Source organism: Vulpes vulpes, chromosome 1, assembly GCF_048418805.1.
Source record: "Vulpes vulpes isolate BD-2025 chromosome 1, VulVul3, whole genome shotgun sequence".
Lineage (NCBI taxonomy): Eukaryota > Metazoa > Chordata > Mammalia > Carnivora > Canidae > Vulpes > Vulpes vulpes.
The window spans coordinates 14474332-14486806 of record NC_132780.1 but is presented as its reverse complement, the minus strand read 5'-3'; the positions used below and the strand labels follow the sequence as shown (position 1 = coordinate 14486806).

Genomic DNA, 12475 nt, shown 5'->3' with positions numbered 1-12475 from the left:
GTACACAGGTTGTTCACTGCACAAAGCACTCACTGGATGGGTGAGGGGAGCTGGAGTCCCACTCTGCCCTTCAAAGCTCAGTGGCCAGAAGAACGGGGCGCTGCTTTCTAGTTCACACAAAGGTGTCCTAGGATGGGACTAGCCTTGTCAGGTATCCTCGACCCCGTGTTTCATGAATTGTGTCCCCCCGGCCCCCACTCTCCCCGGGGGGAAATTTGCTCATGTTCTAACCCCCCAGCATGTGATCTTATTTGTAAATAGGATCTTGGCCCATGTAAGCAAGTGAAGAGTAGAGTAGGCTATTATCCAGTATGGTTTCCTTTTGGTTGTTATTTTTTTAAGATTGATTGATTGATTGATTGATTGATTGATTTATTATAGACGTAGAGAGAGAGAAAAGCAGAGACACAGGAGGAGGGAGAAGCAGGCTCCATGCTGGGAGCCCGAGGTGGGACTTGATCCCGGGACTCCAGGATCACACCCTGGGCCAAAGGCAGGCGCTAAACCGCTGAGCCACCCAGGGATCCCTGGGTATGGTTTCCTTTTAAGAGGAGACACCAATGCTGAAAAAGGATGTAGCCACAAGAACCAGGAACACCTGGAAACTGGAAAGTCAGGGAAGGATCCTCCTGCAGAGTTTCTAGGGAAAGCATGGCGATGCTGGTACCTTGATGTGAGATGTCCAGCCTCCAGAATGGGAAAGAATAAGTCTCTCTTCTTTTTTATAAGATTTATTTACTTTAGGGATCCCTGGGTGGCGCAGCAATTTAGCGCCTGCTTTTGGCCCAGGGTGCAATCCTGGAGACCCGGGATCGAATCCCACGTCGGGCTCCCAGTGCATGGAGCCTGCTTCTCCCTCTGCTTATGTCTCTCTCTCTCTCTGTGTGTGTGACTATCATAAATTAAAAAAAAAAAAAAAAAAGATTGATTTACTTTAGAGAGACTGAGAGAGCGCACACGAGTGGGAGGGACAGAGGGAGCAGGAGAGAATCTCAAGCAGACTCCCTGCTGAGCATGGAGCCCAACCTCAAGACCATGAGATCACGACTCAAGGCGAAACCAAGAGTGGGACACCTAATGGACTTTGCCACCCCAGTGTCCCAAATCTCTATTCTTTTAAGCCACTCATCCTACAGCAGCCATAGGAAACACCCTGCTTGATTGCTCTTCCCCTCCCCATCTGGCGCTGCACACATTTACACGCGATCCTCATTTGTGGATGCCCTGTGAGTTCATCTGCTTGCTAACATTTATTTGTAACCCCCCCAAACTCGAAGCACCTGCACAGACGCGCATAGAGCAGCAAAACACTGGAGTCATCCAACGTGCACGTTTCCAACCGGGGTTGAACAAAGCATCACTCTGCGCTCTGGTTTCAGCTCGCATACTGACAAATGTCCTTTTCAAGGTCTGTTTAGTGCCACATTTTCACATTTGTGTTTTTGTTGGGGACTTGATGGTTTTAAATGCTCTAGTACTGAAGCGCTATCCATTGTACCAAGAGGAAGAAGGCTGGAATGTGCCTGTGTAGAACCTATGCGTGTGAGACCGGCTCCTTTCAGGTGTGAGTTATAGTGTTACTGGCCATGAGCCCGATGTGAATGAATCAACAATATATATTAATAATGTGTCTTTACGGAAATAATATAGGTAACTCAAGGTTACCTGTATCAGGCAACTTACAAAAATGCTGTGACGGGAGATTTGTAGGAAGCTAACCCTCTATTTCCTCCAGGAGCCGTAGTTCGGTATTTGTGAATTCTGTGTTCGCGGAGACCACAGATATTTATGGGGGAGTAAGAATCCTGCGTTTGGTTTGGCTGTTTCTTCTGGCTTCTCAACTAATAAGTCAGCTCCCCCGGGGTAGGGACTTTCTCGTCTGCCTTGTTCAGCTGTACCCCTGTGCCTAGGACAGGGCCCTGCACCCAATAAGTGTTCAACAAAGAATATGTGGAACAAACCCGCACAATCCCCTTCCCCACCTAGGTCTGTAACCAACCCCCAGACTTCAAACAACACCCCCCTCTCTTCCAAAGATCCAAAAGCAATGGGGCCGAGGCGGAGTCAGTACAGTTTTAAAAAAAGGATCAGTTTTTAATTTACAAGAGTTCTAAATGTACAGAATTCTCCTTTAAAAAAATCGTTATACACAATAAATACAGTACAAAAAAATTTATCTTACAGTACTAGTTTTGTCTCCGAGATTTCAAAATCTGGCGCGGGTGGCTGGCGACAGGAAGAACAGAGGGAAGACTGGCTGGGGAGGGATGGAGGTGTGGGAGGAAGACCCCGGTTTCCTGTTTTGGAGGTGCTCGGATTTCAGTCGAGGGACAGGGAGGGCTCGAAATCTCTCTTGCTCACTCGAGCACACACACGGGGACATGGGACGCACAGAGCTGGACGCGCACACACAGATGTGACACAGGTGCCCAGCAGCACAGGTGCCTCGGAGCCTGCCCGTCCCTGCCTTTCCTTCTACAGCCTGTGGGGGTGGCGGTAGGGAGAGGCCCAGCCAAGACTCCTGAGGACCCTCCCGGCTTGGAGCGCCCTTGACCGACGCAGGCATCTGCGCAGCCACACGGACACGCGCGAACAGTGGGAGCCACCAGGGTACCTCCATCCCTGGCAAACACGCGTGTGTCCCCCCCTCCCCACCAACACACACGGAGGGGCGGAGTGTGGCTGGAAGCGGGAAGAAATCGGAAATGACACACCGGGACCACCCCCACCTTCGCAGGGGACATTTTACATTACAGCCCCCTCCCCTAAATCCACAACCCCCACCCAACAACCCAGCAGGAAGTGGGGGAGGAGGCCTTTGTGACTCAAATAACTTAGGCAAGAAAAACTGTCAGGGGATCCCCGGCTCGCGGCCCCAGGAGGCTGAGGTCGGATGGCCAGCCCGCCCCGCTCCGCGAACGGGGGACAGGGAAGCGAAGACCAGCCCGGTGTTATCTGTTCAACGTCCTGGCGCCGAGGCCACCGTTGTGACTGGAAGGCGGGTAGGCCTCGGGCCTGTGCAGGGGCGACGGGGAGGCCGGCGGGACCGCCGTCGGGGCGGCGTGGGGGTACGGGGGCGCAGGTGTCCGGCCCGGGGCCTGCTGGAGGTTCAGGATGCTGTCGATGGCGCTCTGCAGGTGCTCCGTGAGCGTGTCGTCCTGCGGACTGTCGCTGGAGAAGCTGGCCTGGTCCACGTCGGGCGACTCGGATTTGCGCCGCTTGGCGGGGGGCGCCTCCCAGCCGGGGTCCCTGCTGCCGCTGCCCTGCCCGGCGGGGGCCGCGGGCTCCGGGGGCGCGCCCTTGAGCATGCGCTGGTACAGCTCGTCCTCCACCGCCGCCAGCTCGCGGATCAGCCCGCTGGTGGCCTCGTCCACTTTGGTGGGCAGCGGCGCCGGGCTGCCTCCCCGGGCTCTGGCGGCGGCGGCCCCGGCCCCGGCCCCGGCCCCGGCGCCCTCCCCGGCCGCGCCGCCCAGGGCCTCCACGTTCTCGCGGTACGTCTTCCGCAGGGGCAGCCGCGGGCAGTGGGGGGCCAGGGCCGGGGGCTTGCGGTCGGCGGCGGCGGGCGGCGGGTGGTCCACGGTGCCGTTCATCTGGCCCGGCGCGGGGGGCGGCGGCGGGGGCCGGGGCGGGGGCTCGGCGGCCTTGAGGGCGGCGGGGGGCGGGGGCTGGTGCACGGGGTCCAGGGCGGTGTTGTGGACGACCTTGCTGAGCCCGGCTTCCTGCTTGATCTTGAGCTTGAGGCCGATGCGGCTGCGCGCCTCGTAGGTCTTGATGGGGGGGCGGTTGCGCGAGGGCATGGGGCCGTCCTCGTCGGCGTCCAAGGAGGAGGCGGCGGAGGAGGACGAGGAGGAGGACAGGGAGGAGGACGCCCGCGCCCAGGTCACGGAAGGGGAGCCGCCCGCCCCCCCGTGCCGAATCACCAGCTTGGTTGGCAGGTGCAGAGGGGGCTGCGCGGGGGCCCCCGACGCCGAGGAGGGCGGTGGGCCGTGGCCAGGGAGCCGGTGTCCCTCGGAAGAGGCAGCGATGGGGAGGCCAAGCGAGCGGGAGGAAGACACATACTCGTCTGCAAAACCAGGGAGGCAAGAAGACCCGCGGGGGCGGCGAGAGCGTGAGACGCCTGCGCAGCGCACAGCCAGGAGGCCCCGGCGGCAACGGCACCGAGCCTCTGCCAGGCGCGGGAGGGCGCTAAGCCCTTGGCTCACCAGCCCCTCAGGACGCACTGCTGGGTACCCCCCTTCTCAGCAACCCCCTAGCCCCCTAAGGTGCCAGCGGGAGCTGCCACCTGAGCATGGCCCTTGAATTCTGCAGCCACATTGCTGGCTTCTCCCGAGCCCTGGCTCTGCTCCCCTGATTTCTAGCCCCCTCTGCGGGTAGTGGAACGTCCCCTCCTCGCCAGGACGGAGCTGACCAGTCCCACAGGGATGGTGGGCGGTGCACCCCTCTTCCTGCCCCCGAGTCTCATTCCACGGCAGGGGCAGGAGTGGCGGCCACCTCTGCCTCCCCTCCCCTCCCCTCTCACCGGGCTTCTCCTTGGCCAGTTGTTTGTCCAAGGCAAGGGTGGTCTTCTCCTCCTGAATGAACATTCGGTCGATCATTACCATCTCCGCGGAGGGGCTCACCCTCTGAGGGGGGAAGAGGAAAAAAGAAGAGACGATGGGCCGAGGAAGGGCCAGGAGCGGGGGAGGGCACATGGGCAACCCGGAAGGATGGGGACAGATTCCAAACTGTCCCTCTGGCGATGTGCCAGCCTCTCCCGTCCTCCCTCCCAGCCTCCCCGCCGCCCCCCCCCCCTCCCCCAGCAGGTAAGGGGAGAGCGCAAGGGGTTTCCCAGGGCGGAAGATGCCAGCGCCCTACCCGGGACTCCTCCAGGAGCAGGAGGCGGTATTTGTTGAGCATGGCCTGGGTGCGTTTCAGCAGCTGCGTGGAGACCGTCTCAAACTCCTCATCCACTGCGGAAGGAGAGAAAGGGTCCAGAGGCACAGACGCTGGGCAGCAGGGCTCACCCAGACCTGCACCCAGGGGTGTGCAGAGGGGTGCTTGCATCTGCTCCTCCCCACCCCCCTCCCCACACTAGGGACTAGGGAGGGAGAGTCCCCAGAGAGTAGAGGGAGACAATGGGGGTTGCCTCACCTTTGTGGTAGTCGTTGGGGGAGGGGAGGGCACCCTGGTAGACATGGTAGGGCAGGAGGCGATGCAGAGCATCTTCGAAGGAGGGGAAGGCCGTCTTGTAGTCAGGGTGTAGGACGGAGCCCTGATGTTTGTGCAAATGTTCCAGGAAACTGGGGGCAGGGTGAGGAGAGACCACGCGCGCACACACACACACACACACACACACACACAGAGCTGGTGGTGAGGCCGGGAGAAACCAGATCCCAACCCCGAGCCCCCAGGCCCCAATGTAGGCGGCAGTGTGAGCTGAAGGGGCTAGTACTGCCTCACAGACTCTGGGGACAACCTAAGGGACCAGGTGCTATCATTAACCCCACTCTACAGATGAAGAAACTGAGGCCCAGGGGAACGATGTCCTCCACCCAAAGCACATCAACAGGGAGGAAGAGGCCAAGCTGGGAGCCGGTGCCTCAGCTTCGAACTCATCCTCCGTGCTATACCGTCTCCTGCCACCGGGGGTCAGCATGTCCTCAGTCTGCTGCAGGGCCCGCAGCAACCCGGAAGGCCCGGGGAAGGCCACCCCCGCCCCCTGCCGGAAAGGCCCCGGGGAAGGCCCAGGGCGGAGGGTGGTCCCTTGGTTGGTAAACTCCCCTTCTCTACCAGGCTATTTTCTACTACGGTGCGCAGCAGTGGGTTATGTCTCTTTACTGTGTGAGTGTTCCTCTCCCCAGACATGCTTATCTCTACCCTGAGCCAAAGACCTGCACCCCCAGTACCCCATGGGGGCCAGAACTCTGTCTTGTACTTGTTAAAAACACCACTGGACTGGGCACTCAGTGAGTATTTGATAAACACTTGCAGTAGAAGGAGAGCAGAGGAGAGCGAGAATGCAGGCAAGCACCCAACATTTACCCATTGCCCACCCAGACCCTATCTATCCACCCCAGACCCCATCCATCCATCTAGCCAAACCCCATCAATCCATCTATCCAAATACCCATTTATCCACCCAAACACCATCCATCCAAATACCCATTTATCCATCCAAACATCCACTCAGAATGCCATTCATCCACCCAAACACCCACCATCCAGCTATGCACCCACTCCAGACCACATCCATCCATCTAGCCAAACACCCATCAACCATTTATTCAAACACTCATCCATCCACCCAAACACCTTCTCATCTTAGCACAGTTGGAAGGAACCTGACACCCTATCATCACTATTACCACTCTACTCTCTAGAAGGGAAACTGAGGGTCTTTGAAAGAAATTCCATTGCCTCAAACCACAGAGCCAACAAGAGCTGGGGCCTGTGTGACCCCACTTCTGAAGAGTGGTCCCCACGCCCTGCTGCTTGCTCTCAAGCCTCCGGGAAGGCAAGGGTGTGTGCAGTACTACAACTCACCAGGCTTCCTTACTGGGCTGAAGCGTGGGGGGTTTCTTCAGACTGCTCATCTTGCTCTCATACTGCGGGGCAGAGACGTGAGTGAGGGGTAGCGCCGCTGAAAGCCCTTTTCCCTTGGTGCCCTGACCCCCTTTCGACCCCACCTGTGGCAAAGAGGAGAGCGGGGCCCACGTCCCCGCCCCCCTAGCCCCCCAGGGTGGGGTCCTGGCCCCAGCTGCAGGATGTGCTGCCCAGCACACCAAAGCTGCCAGGCAGACCCGGGCTGGGCCTGCCTGGCTCCCTTCCTGCTCATCAGATGGCCTTTGCCTCTGCTGATGGGCCCGGGACAGTTCTCTTCTCGCCCCCAACTCTGCCCCGACTCTGCTCTGGGTCCCTGGTGGTGAGCTAGCCTCAGTGGCTCTCCCAACTCTGCCCCTGGGACGTCAGCATCCTGGTCCCTCCATCTGCTCTGTTCTCTTCCTGCCCTGTGCCTATCTCCCCGAGACGGTCTCTGCCTCAGCTTCCCCCCACACTGGCAGGGTCCATTCTGGGCCTCCCATCCCCCCTGTCCCCGCTCTGTCCAGGGTCTCACCACCTCCTTATTCTTACCGCCCTTGTCCGATGGTCTCCCCACATCCCCCCTTTCCCAGCCTCAAACTCCCTGCTCCTGCCCCCAGAGACAGCCTCCCCCCCCACTCGAGCCACCTGTCATATGGTCACCCTGCATCTTGGTGGCTCCATCTATCCCACTCTCTGGCACGCGCCCACCCTGGCTGTCAGAGAGGAGTCTGACCCACTGCCCAGACTCCTCTCTGATGGCCTGTTGGGTAACCGTCACAGCCCCGCTGGACCCTTTCCGGGTTCCCTGGTGACTTCACCTGGGCCCCAGCCCCCCTCACCTGCAGCCCAGAGGACTTCCCCGGTCCAGCCACAGCCGCCTTGGCCACGCTCAGGGTCGGGAGGTTGCTGGCAAAAGCTTTGCTCTCGGCAGGAAGCAGAGGAGGGAGGCCTGAGGGTGGGGTGGGGCCAGACAGGGCTCAGGGGTCACTGGCCCAAAGGCCCCTCCGCGATGTGACCCACAGGCCTGCACACCCTGCTCTTCTCTGGCACTTTGGCCCTGGCAACCCTGCCAGTGTGACTCGGGCACCCCCTTGGATCTAGGGAGACAGCCCTTCCTCCTCATCTCCCCATCTCGTGAGGTCACCCAGACCCCCTGGGTGACCCCCTGGGCTGATGTGCCTCCAGCTCCGCCCCGGCCCCCTTCCCATTGCCCCCCTGCCCCCCTACTTCTCCTGCATGGGCTACCTTTCCCCTACCTGCGGTAGCCACGGGTGCCGGGGCAGGGGGATGGCTGGGGGCAGCGGGGGTCCCGGATGGGGCCTGCCCGCCGACCAGCACAGAGGCGGTGGGGCTGGCGAGAGGCCCCAGGTTGGCGGAGGTCTGCGGGGCGGCAGGGGCTCCCCCGGCCTTGTTCTGGAGGATGATCCCGGACGGCACCTGAGGAGGGGGACAGGTGGTTGAGGGGCAGGGGGCAAATGCTAGCAGGGGCGGCGGCCAGGCACCAGGGCTGGGGACCGAGAGAAAGCTGCCCCATGGGAGGGCTCCCCATCAGACTGCAGGGGGACGGCAGGGCTTGCGGAGCGGGCGGTCCCTGCCTCCAATTACCTGGTGAAATCTCTCGAGCAGAGCCTTCGGCTGGGACAGCGCCGGGAAAGGGGTGGTCACCATCTGGAAGGTCCGAGGAGGCGGTGGGGGGGGCGCTGCGGGCTCAGGGAGCAGGTGGAGGGTCGGAGGGGGTGTGGGGGACTTGTGGGGCCCCTGGCCAGGCGGGAACTGGAGCTGGAAGTCAGCTGGCGTAGGGGCTGGCAGCCTGGTGGACGTATCCGTGGAGGCCGCGCCAGAGGAGGTGGAGGCAGGAGGAAGGTGGGGAGCTGGGGGCAGCGGCCCCTCTGGGGGTTGGGATGGGGGGCGCAGGGGGGGTTGGGGGGGGCCCGGGGCAGTGGGGGCCGGGGTGCTGGCAGGCGGGGGGACCCCCAGCTGGTTCTGGATGACAAAGATGCCAGGCAGGGTGGGGGGTGCCTGGGGTGGGGGGCAAGGGTGCAGGGTGGGCTCTGAGGGTGGACGGGATAAGCTCTGGGGCTGGGAGGGAGGGCGGGAGTGGGGTCGGGAGGGCGGGCGGGAGGGAGGCCTGGCGGGATGTGGGGAGGGCAGGTGGGGGCTGTCTCCCAGAGGGGCTTGGTGAGGTAGTGACGGGGACGAGGAGGGGCCTGGGCCCTTCAGTGGAGCCGCTGCCGGGATCTGGGCAGGGGAGGGAGGTAGAGGGGAGGGGGCGGGGGTCAGAACCAACCTTGGCTCCCATTGCCCCAGGACACTGGGGACCCCAGCCACTCCCACCAGAAACCCTCCTTCTTAGCCACCCCTGTTTTGAGAGAGAGGACTCCACCATGGCTATCCTTTCCCCATCTCTGAACTCCCCGCTTTGCCCATCCACCTCTGTCCCCCCAGCCCCATCCCTCTACCTCTGCTCACCTCACCCCTGCATCTGCCCCCACCTCATCTCCAGATCTTTTCCTCTGGTCCAGACCCCCTCCCCACCTGCCCCCCTTCCCCCTCCCCCAGGTGAAGGTGAGCTCTGCAGGGTTTGGGGGCAGCAGCAGAGGAAGCATTGGTGGCAGCCGGGCGGGGAGGGGGGGCACCGCACCAGCTGCCCAGCGGGGAGGCGGGGGGGGGGGGGGCAGGGGCAGGGAGCGCGAGCACAGCAGCGGAGGGGGAAGGAGGCGGCTGGATGGAGCGGCATCTGAGCCGCCAGCCCCACGGGGCCCGACTGTCCAGCTCCCCCTGGGGAAGAGGGACACCAGCACAGATGGCTGCAGAGCACGGGGCTGGTGGCTGTGGGAGGCGTGGGGGGAGGGGCAGAGAGCCGGGGCTAAGGATGGTCACTGAGGGGCAGGGCCGGGTCCTTCTAAGTGTCCGTGACCTCTGCCTCCATGTGCCTATGTGGCCGTGGCTGCAGGCCTACCTGGGTGCCATGTGAGCTTGCAGGGATGGGCACGTATGTTTGCACATGCGACCCGGGCACTAGTCTGTGATAACGTACACAGTGACCTTGCCTAAAATGCACCTGAGACAGAGCACCTTGCACTGCCCTCCCCCAGAGTCCTAACCTCGGCTGCCACCGTTTCCCCAGTAAGCACCAGCTGTGTACCCGACCCTGGGCTGGCACCCTTCCACTGTACAGAGTCCACACCCCAGCGACAGCCCACACTGATGTGGCAAGTGCGGATGGCCACCTCCACCCACGTGTATGGTTGTTCCACAGCCCTGAAAGCAGTGAAAATGCTGGAACCATTTCGCAGGTGAGAAACCAAGGTTAGGGAGCCAAAATGACTGGTCCCGAGTCTCCCTGCCTTACCCCATCCCCCTGTCCAGTGACTTTCAAGTTGTCTGGGGGAAGACCCAGGCTCAGAGTGCTCAGGGGACGGGCCCAAGGCCACTAAGGTCACCATACCCCAAAATTCGGGCTCTTCGCTTTCAGCCCCCAAAGTGGGCCAACTCATGATTTCAAGCTTCTGATGCCCTGGGCCCTTCCAATACCCAGTCCAAGGCTGGTCCTGGTTAACTCTGGCGATTCAAAACCAACCTCCCCAAACCAATCAATCTACACACACCCCCAACGGCAGAGGGGAGACGCCCTTGGCTCGCATAAGGGGCTGGTGAGGTTGTCACCTGGACAGCCCTCTGGTCTGGAGACTTGGAGAGGGTCGTGCCCTTTGACCTGGTGATCCACCCTCCAGGAATCTGTGATAAGCAGCACTGACTGAAGCACTTGCTTGCAGGGCTCCCCGGCTGTGGGAGCATTTACAACAAAGAACACAGGGAAACAACACAAATGGCCAGAGCAGGCGAGTGGCTGAGTAAGGAAGACAGCTGGCCACTCCACACCAGCCCCGAGCACACGCTTCCCAGGGCTTCGTGAGGCGGCCAGCATCGACGTGCCAGAAAGCTAAGTGGAATGAGGAGAGCAACACGTTACATGACCGCTGGACAACCGGCTACATTAGATTATGCACAGTGGATAATGGTATTGTCTCGGTGCTAAATTTGCTGAATTCAATAACTCTGCTATGGTCAAGTAGGAGAACGTTCTTGATCTCAGAGGCTGAGACATTAAGGAGTAAAGGAGCAGAACATCTGCAATCTACTCTCAAGTGATTCTGAATAAAAATGTATGCATATTGGGGGGCCTGGGTGGCTCAGTCGGTTAAGCGTCTGCCTTTGGCTCAGGTCATGATCTGGGGGTCATGGGATGGAGCCCCACATGGGGCTCCCTGCTCGGTGTGGAGTCTGCTTCTCCTTTTCCCTCTGCCCCTCCCCTGGCTCGTGCTTTCTCTCTCTCTCTCTCATAATGCTCTCTCTCTCAAATAAATAAATTAAATCTTTATTAAAGAAATGTGTATGTATAGAGAGAAATGATAAAGCAAATGTAGCAAAACATTTACGGTGGATAAATCTGGGCAGCAGCCAGCTTCCAAGGTGCCTCCCACCGACCCCCACCTCCTCATTAGTAGGTCACCTCCCACACTGCCCCCTGGTTCGTCTCTGGGACCAACAGATTTTGCAGAAGTGATCAGACGCTACTTCCAAGATTCAGTTATATAAAAAAAGGCCGTGGCTTCTATCCCGGGACTCTCCTTTCTAGTGGATCATTTACTTTGGGGGAAGCCGACTTTGGAGCGGTTATAAGCTGCCCTTTGGAGAAGCCTGCGTTGGGAGGAGCTGAGGCCTCCTGCCAGCAGCGAGCTGTACGAGTGCACCACCTCGGAAGCATATTCTCCAGCCCAGTCAAGCCTTCGGATGACTGCAGCCCTGGTTGACACCTGAGCTAGAACTTCACGAGAGATTACGAGCCAGCACCTTCCAGCTAAGCTGCTTCCAGATTCCTCATCCTTACAGGCTACGTGAGATAAGTTAACGCTTAACGTTGTTTAAAGCTGCTAAGTTTGGAGGTAATTTGTGACACAGCACAGAGAACCAATATATGTGAGTAAAGAGTAAAGAATTCCCATGAGGTCTCTGGGCTATTCCTATAATGTCACTATGTGTTTGAGATTCTTTTTCTTCTTAATTTTATTTATTTATTTATTCATTCATTCATTCATTCATTCATTCATTCATTCATTCATTTATTTCTGAGAGACACAGGCAGAGGGAGAAAGCCGGCTCCTTGCAGGAAGCCAGATATGGGACTCGATCCCTAAACCAGGATCACACCCTGAGCCAAAGGCAGATGCTCAACCACTGTGCCACGCAGGTGTCCCTTGAGATTTTTTTTCAATGTTTAAAAATAAAAATGGAAACAGTTAATCTCCTACTCCTTAACAATACAGACAAACACAGCCCCTCCCCTTCCAACCAAGTCAAAAAACGACACAGTGGGGGAAACAGTTGCAATTCATCACACAGGCAAAGCTCATTTCCATCATATAAAAAGAGCCTTCAGATATCACTAAGAATAACCATCAGTGACATAAAGGGGCAAAGGATAAGTTCAGACAAATGCACAGATAAGGCAACACAAAAGGCTTATATATTTCAAGAGAGGCTCAACTTCATTTGTAATAAGAGTAATGCAAATTGAAAGCACCCTATGGAACCTTTCCCTGCTCACTGAATTAGGAATAAGCCATGTCTCCTATAGGCACTCTCTTATACCGCCCTTGAGGGTCTAAACTGGGCGTGATTCACTACAACTCCAGAACAATGCAATTCACCAGCAGCTGTGCAAATTGCAAGTGCACATTTGCTTTGATCCAGCAAACAGGCTTCCGGGAAGTAACCCGACAGACGCACGTGCACATGTGGGCAATGACAGGTCGACAAGTTGTTTATAACAGCTGTGAGGGGAGGGACAAAGCCTGGATTTGGCCAGTTGGCCTCTAGACAGCATTTACTGGGAAAATGAACGACAGTCTGT

General features: G+C 58.8%; 1 protein-coding gene across 5 annotated transcripts in view; it reads right to left on the bottom strand.

Annotated features, from left to right (window-relative positions):
* Positions 1–2068: 2068 nt before the first annotated feature.
* BICRA (BRD4 interacting chromatin remodeling complex associated protein) overlaps positions 2069–12475 on the bottom strand; it is an 83215-nt gene continuing 72808 nt past the window's right edge. For 4 of the 5 annotated variants that reach the window (XM_072755833.1, XM_072755823.1, XM_072755839.1 and 1 more), the window contains 8 exons: positions 8167–8799; positions 7818–7998; positions 7401–7510; positions 6523–6584; positions 5131–5279; positions 4855–4949; positions 4520–4622; positions 2069–4063 (listed from right to left, as the gene is read on the bottom strand). In XM_072755833.1, coding sequence (XP_072611934.1) covers positions 2952–4063; positions 4520–4622; positions 4855–4949; positions 5131–5279; positions 6523–6584; positions 7401–7510; positions 7818–7998; positions 8167–8799 — 2445 coding nt within the window. In that variant the 3' untranslated portion in view covers positions 2069–2951. The remainder of the gene's footprint in view (positions 4064–4519; positions 4623–4854; positions 4950–5130; positions 5280–6522; positions 6585–7400; positions 7511–7817; positions 7999–8166; positions 8800–12475) is intronic. The other variant, XM_072755845.1, reaches the window with a different exon arrangement.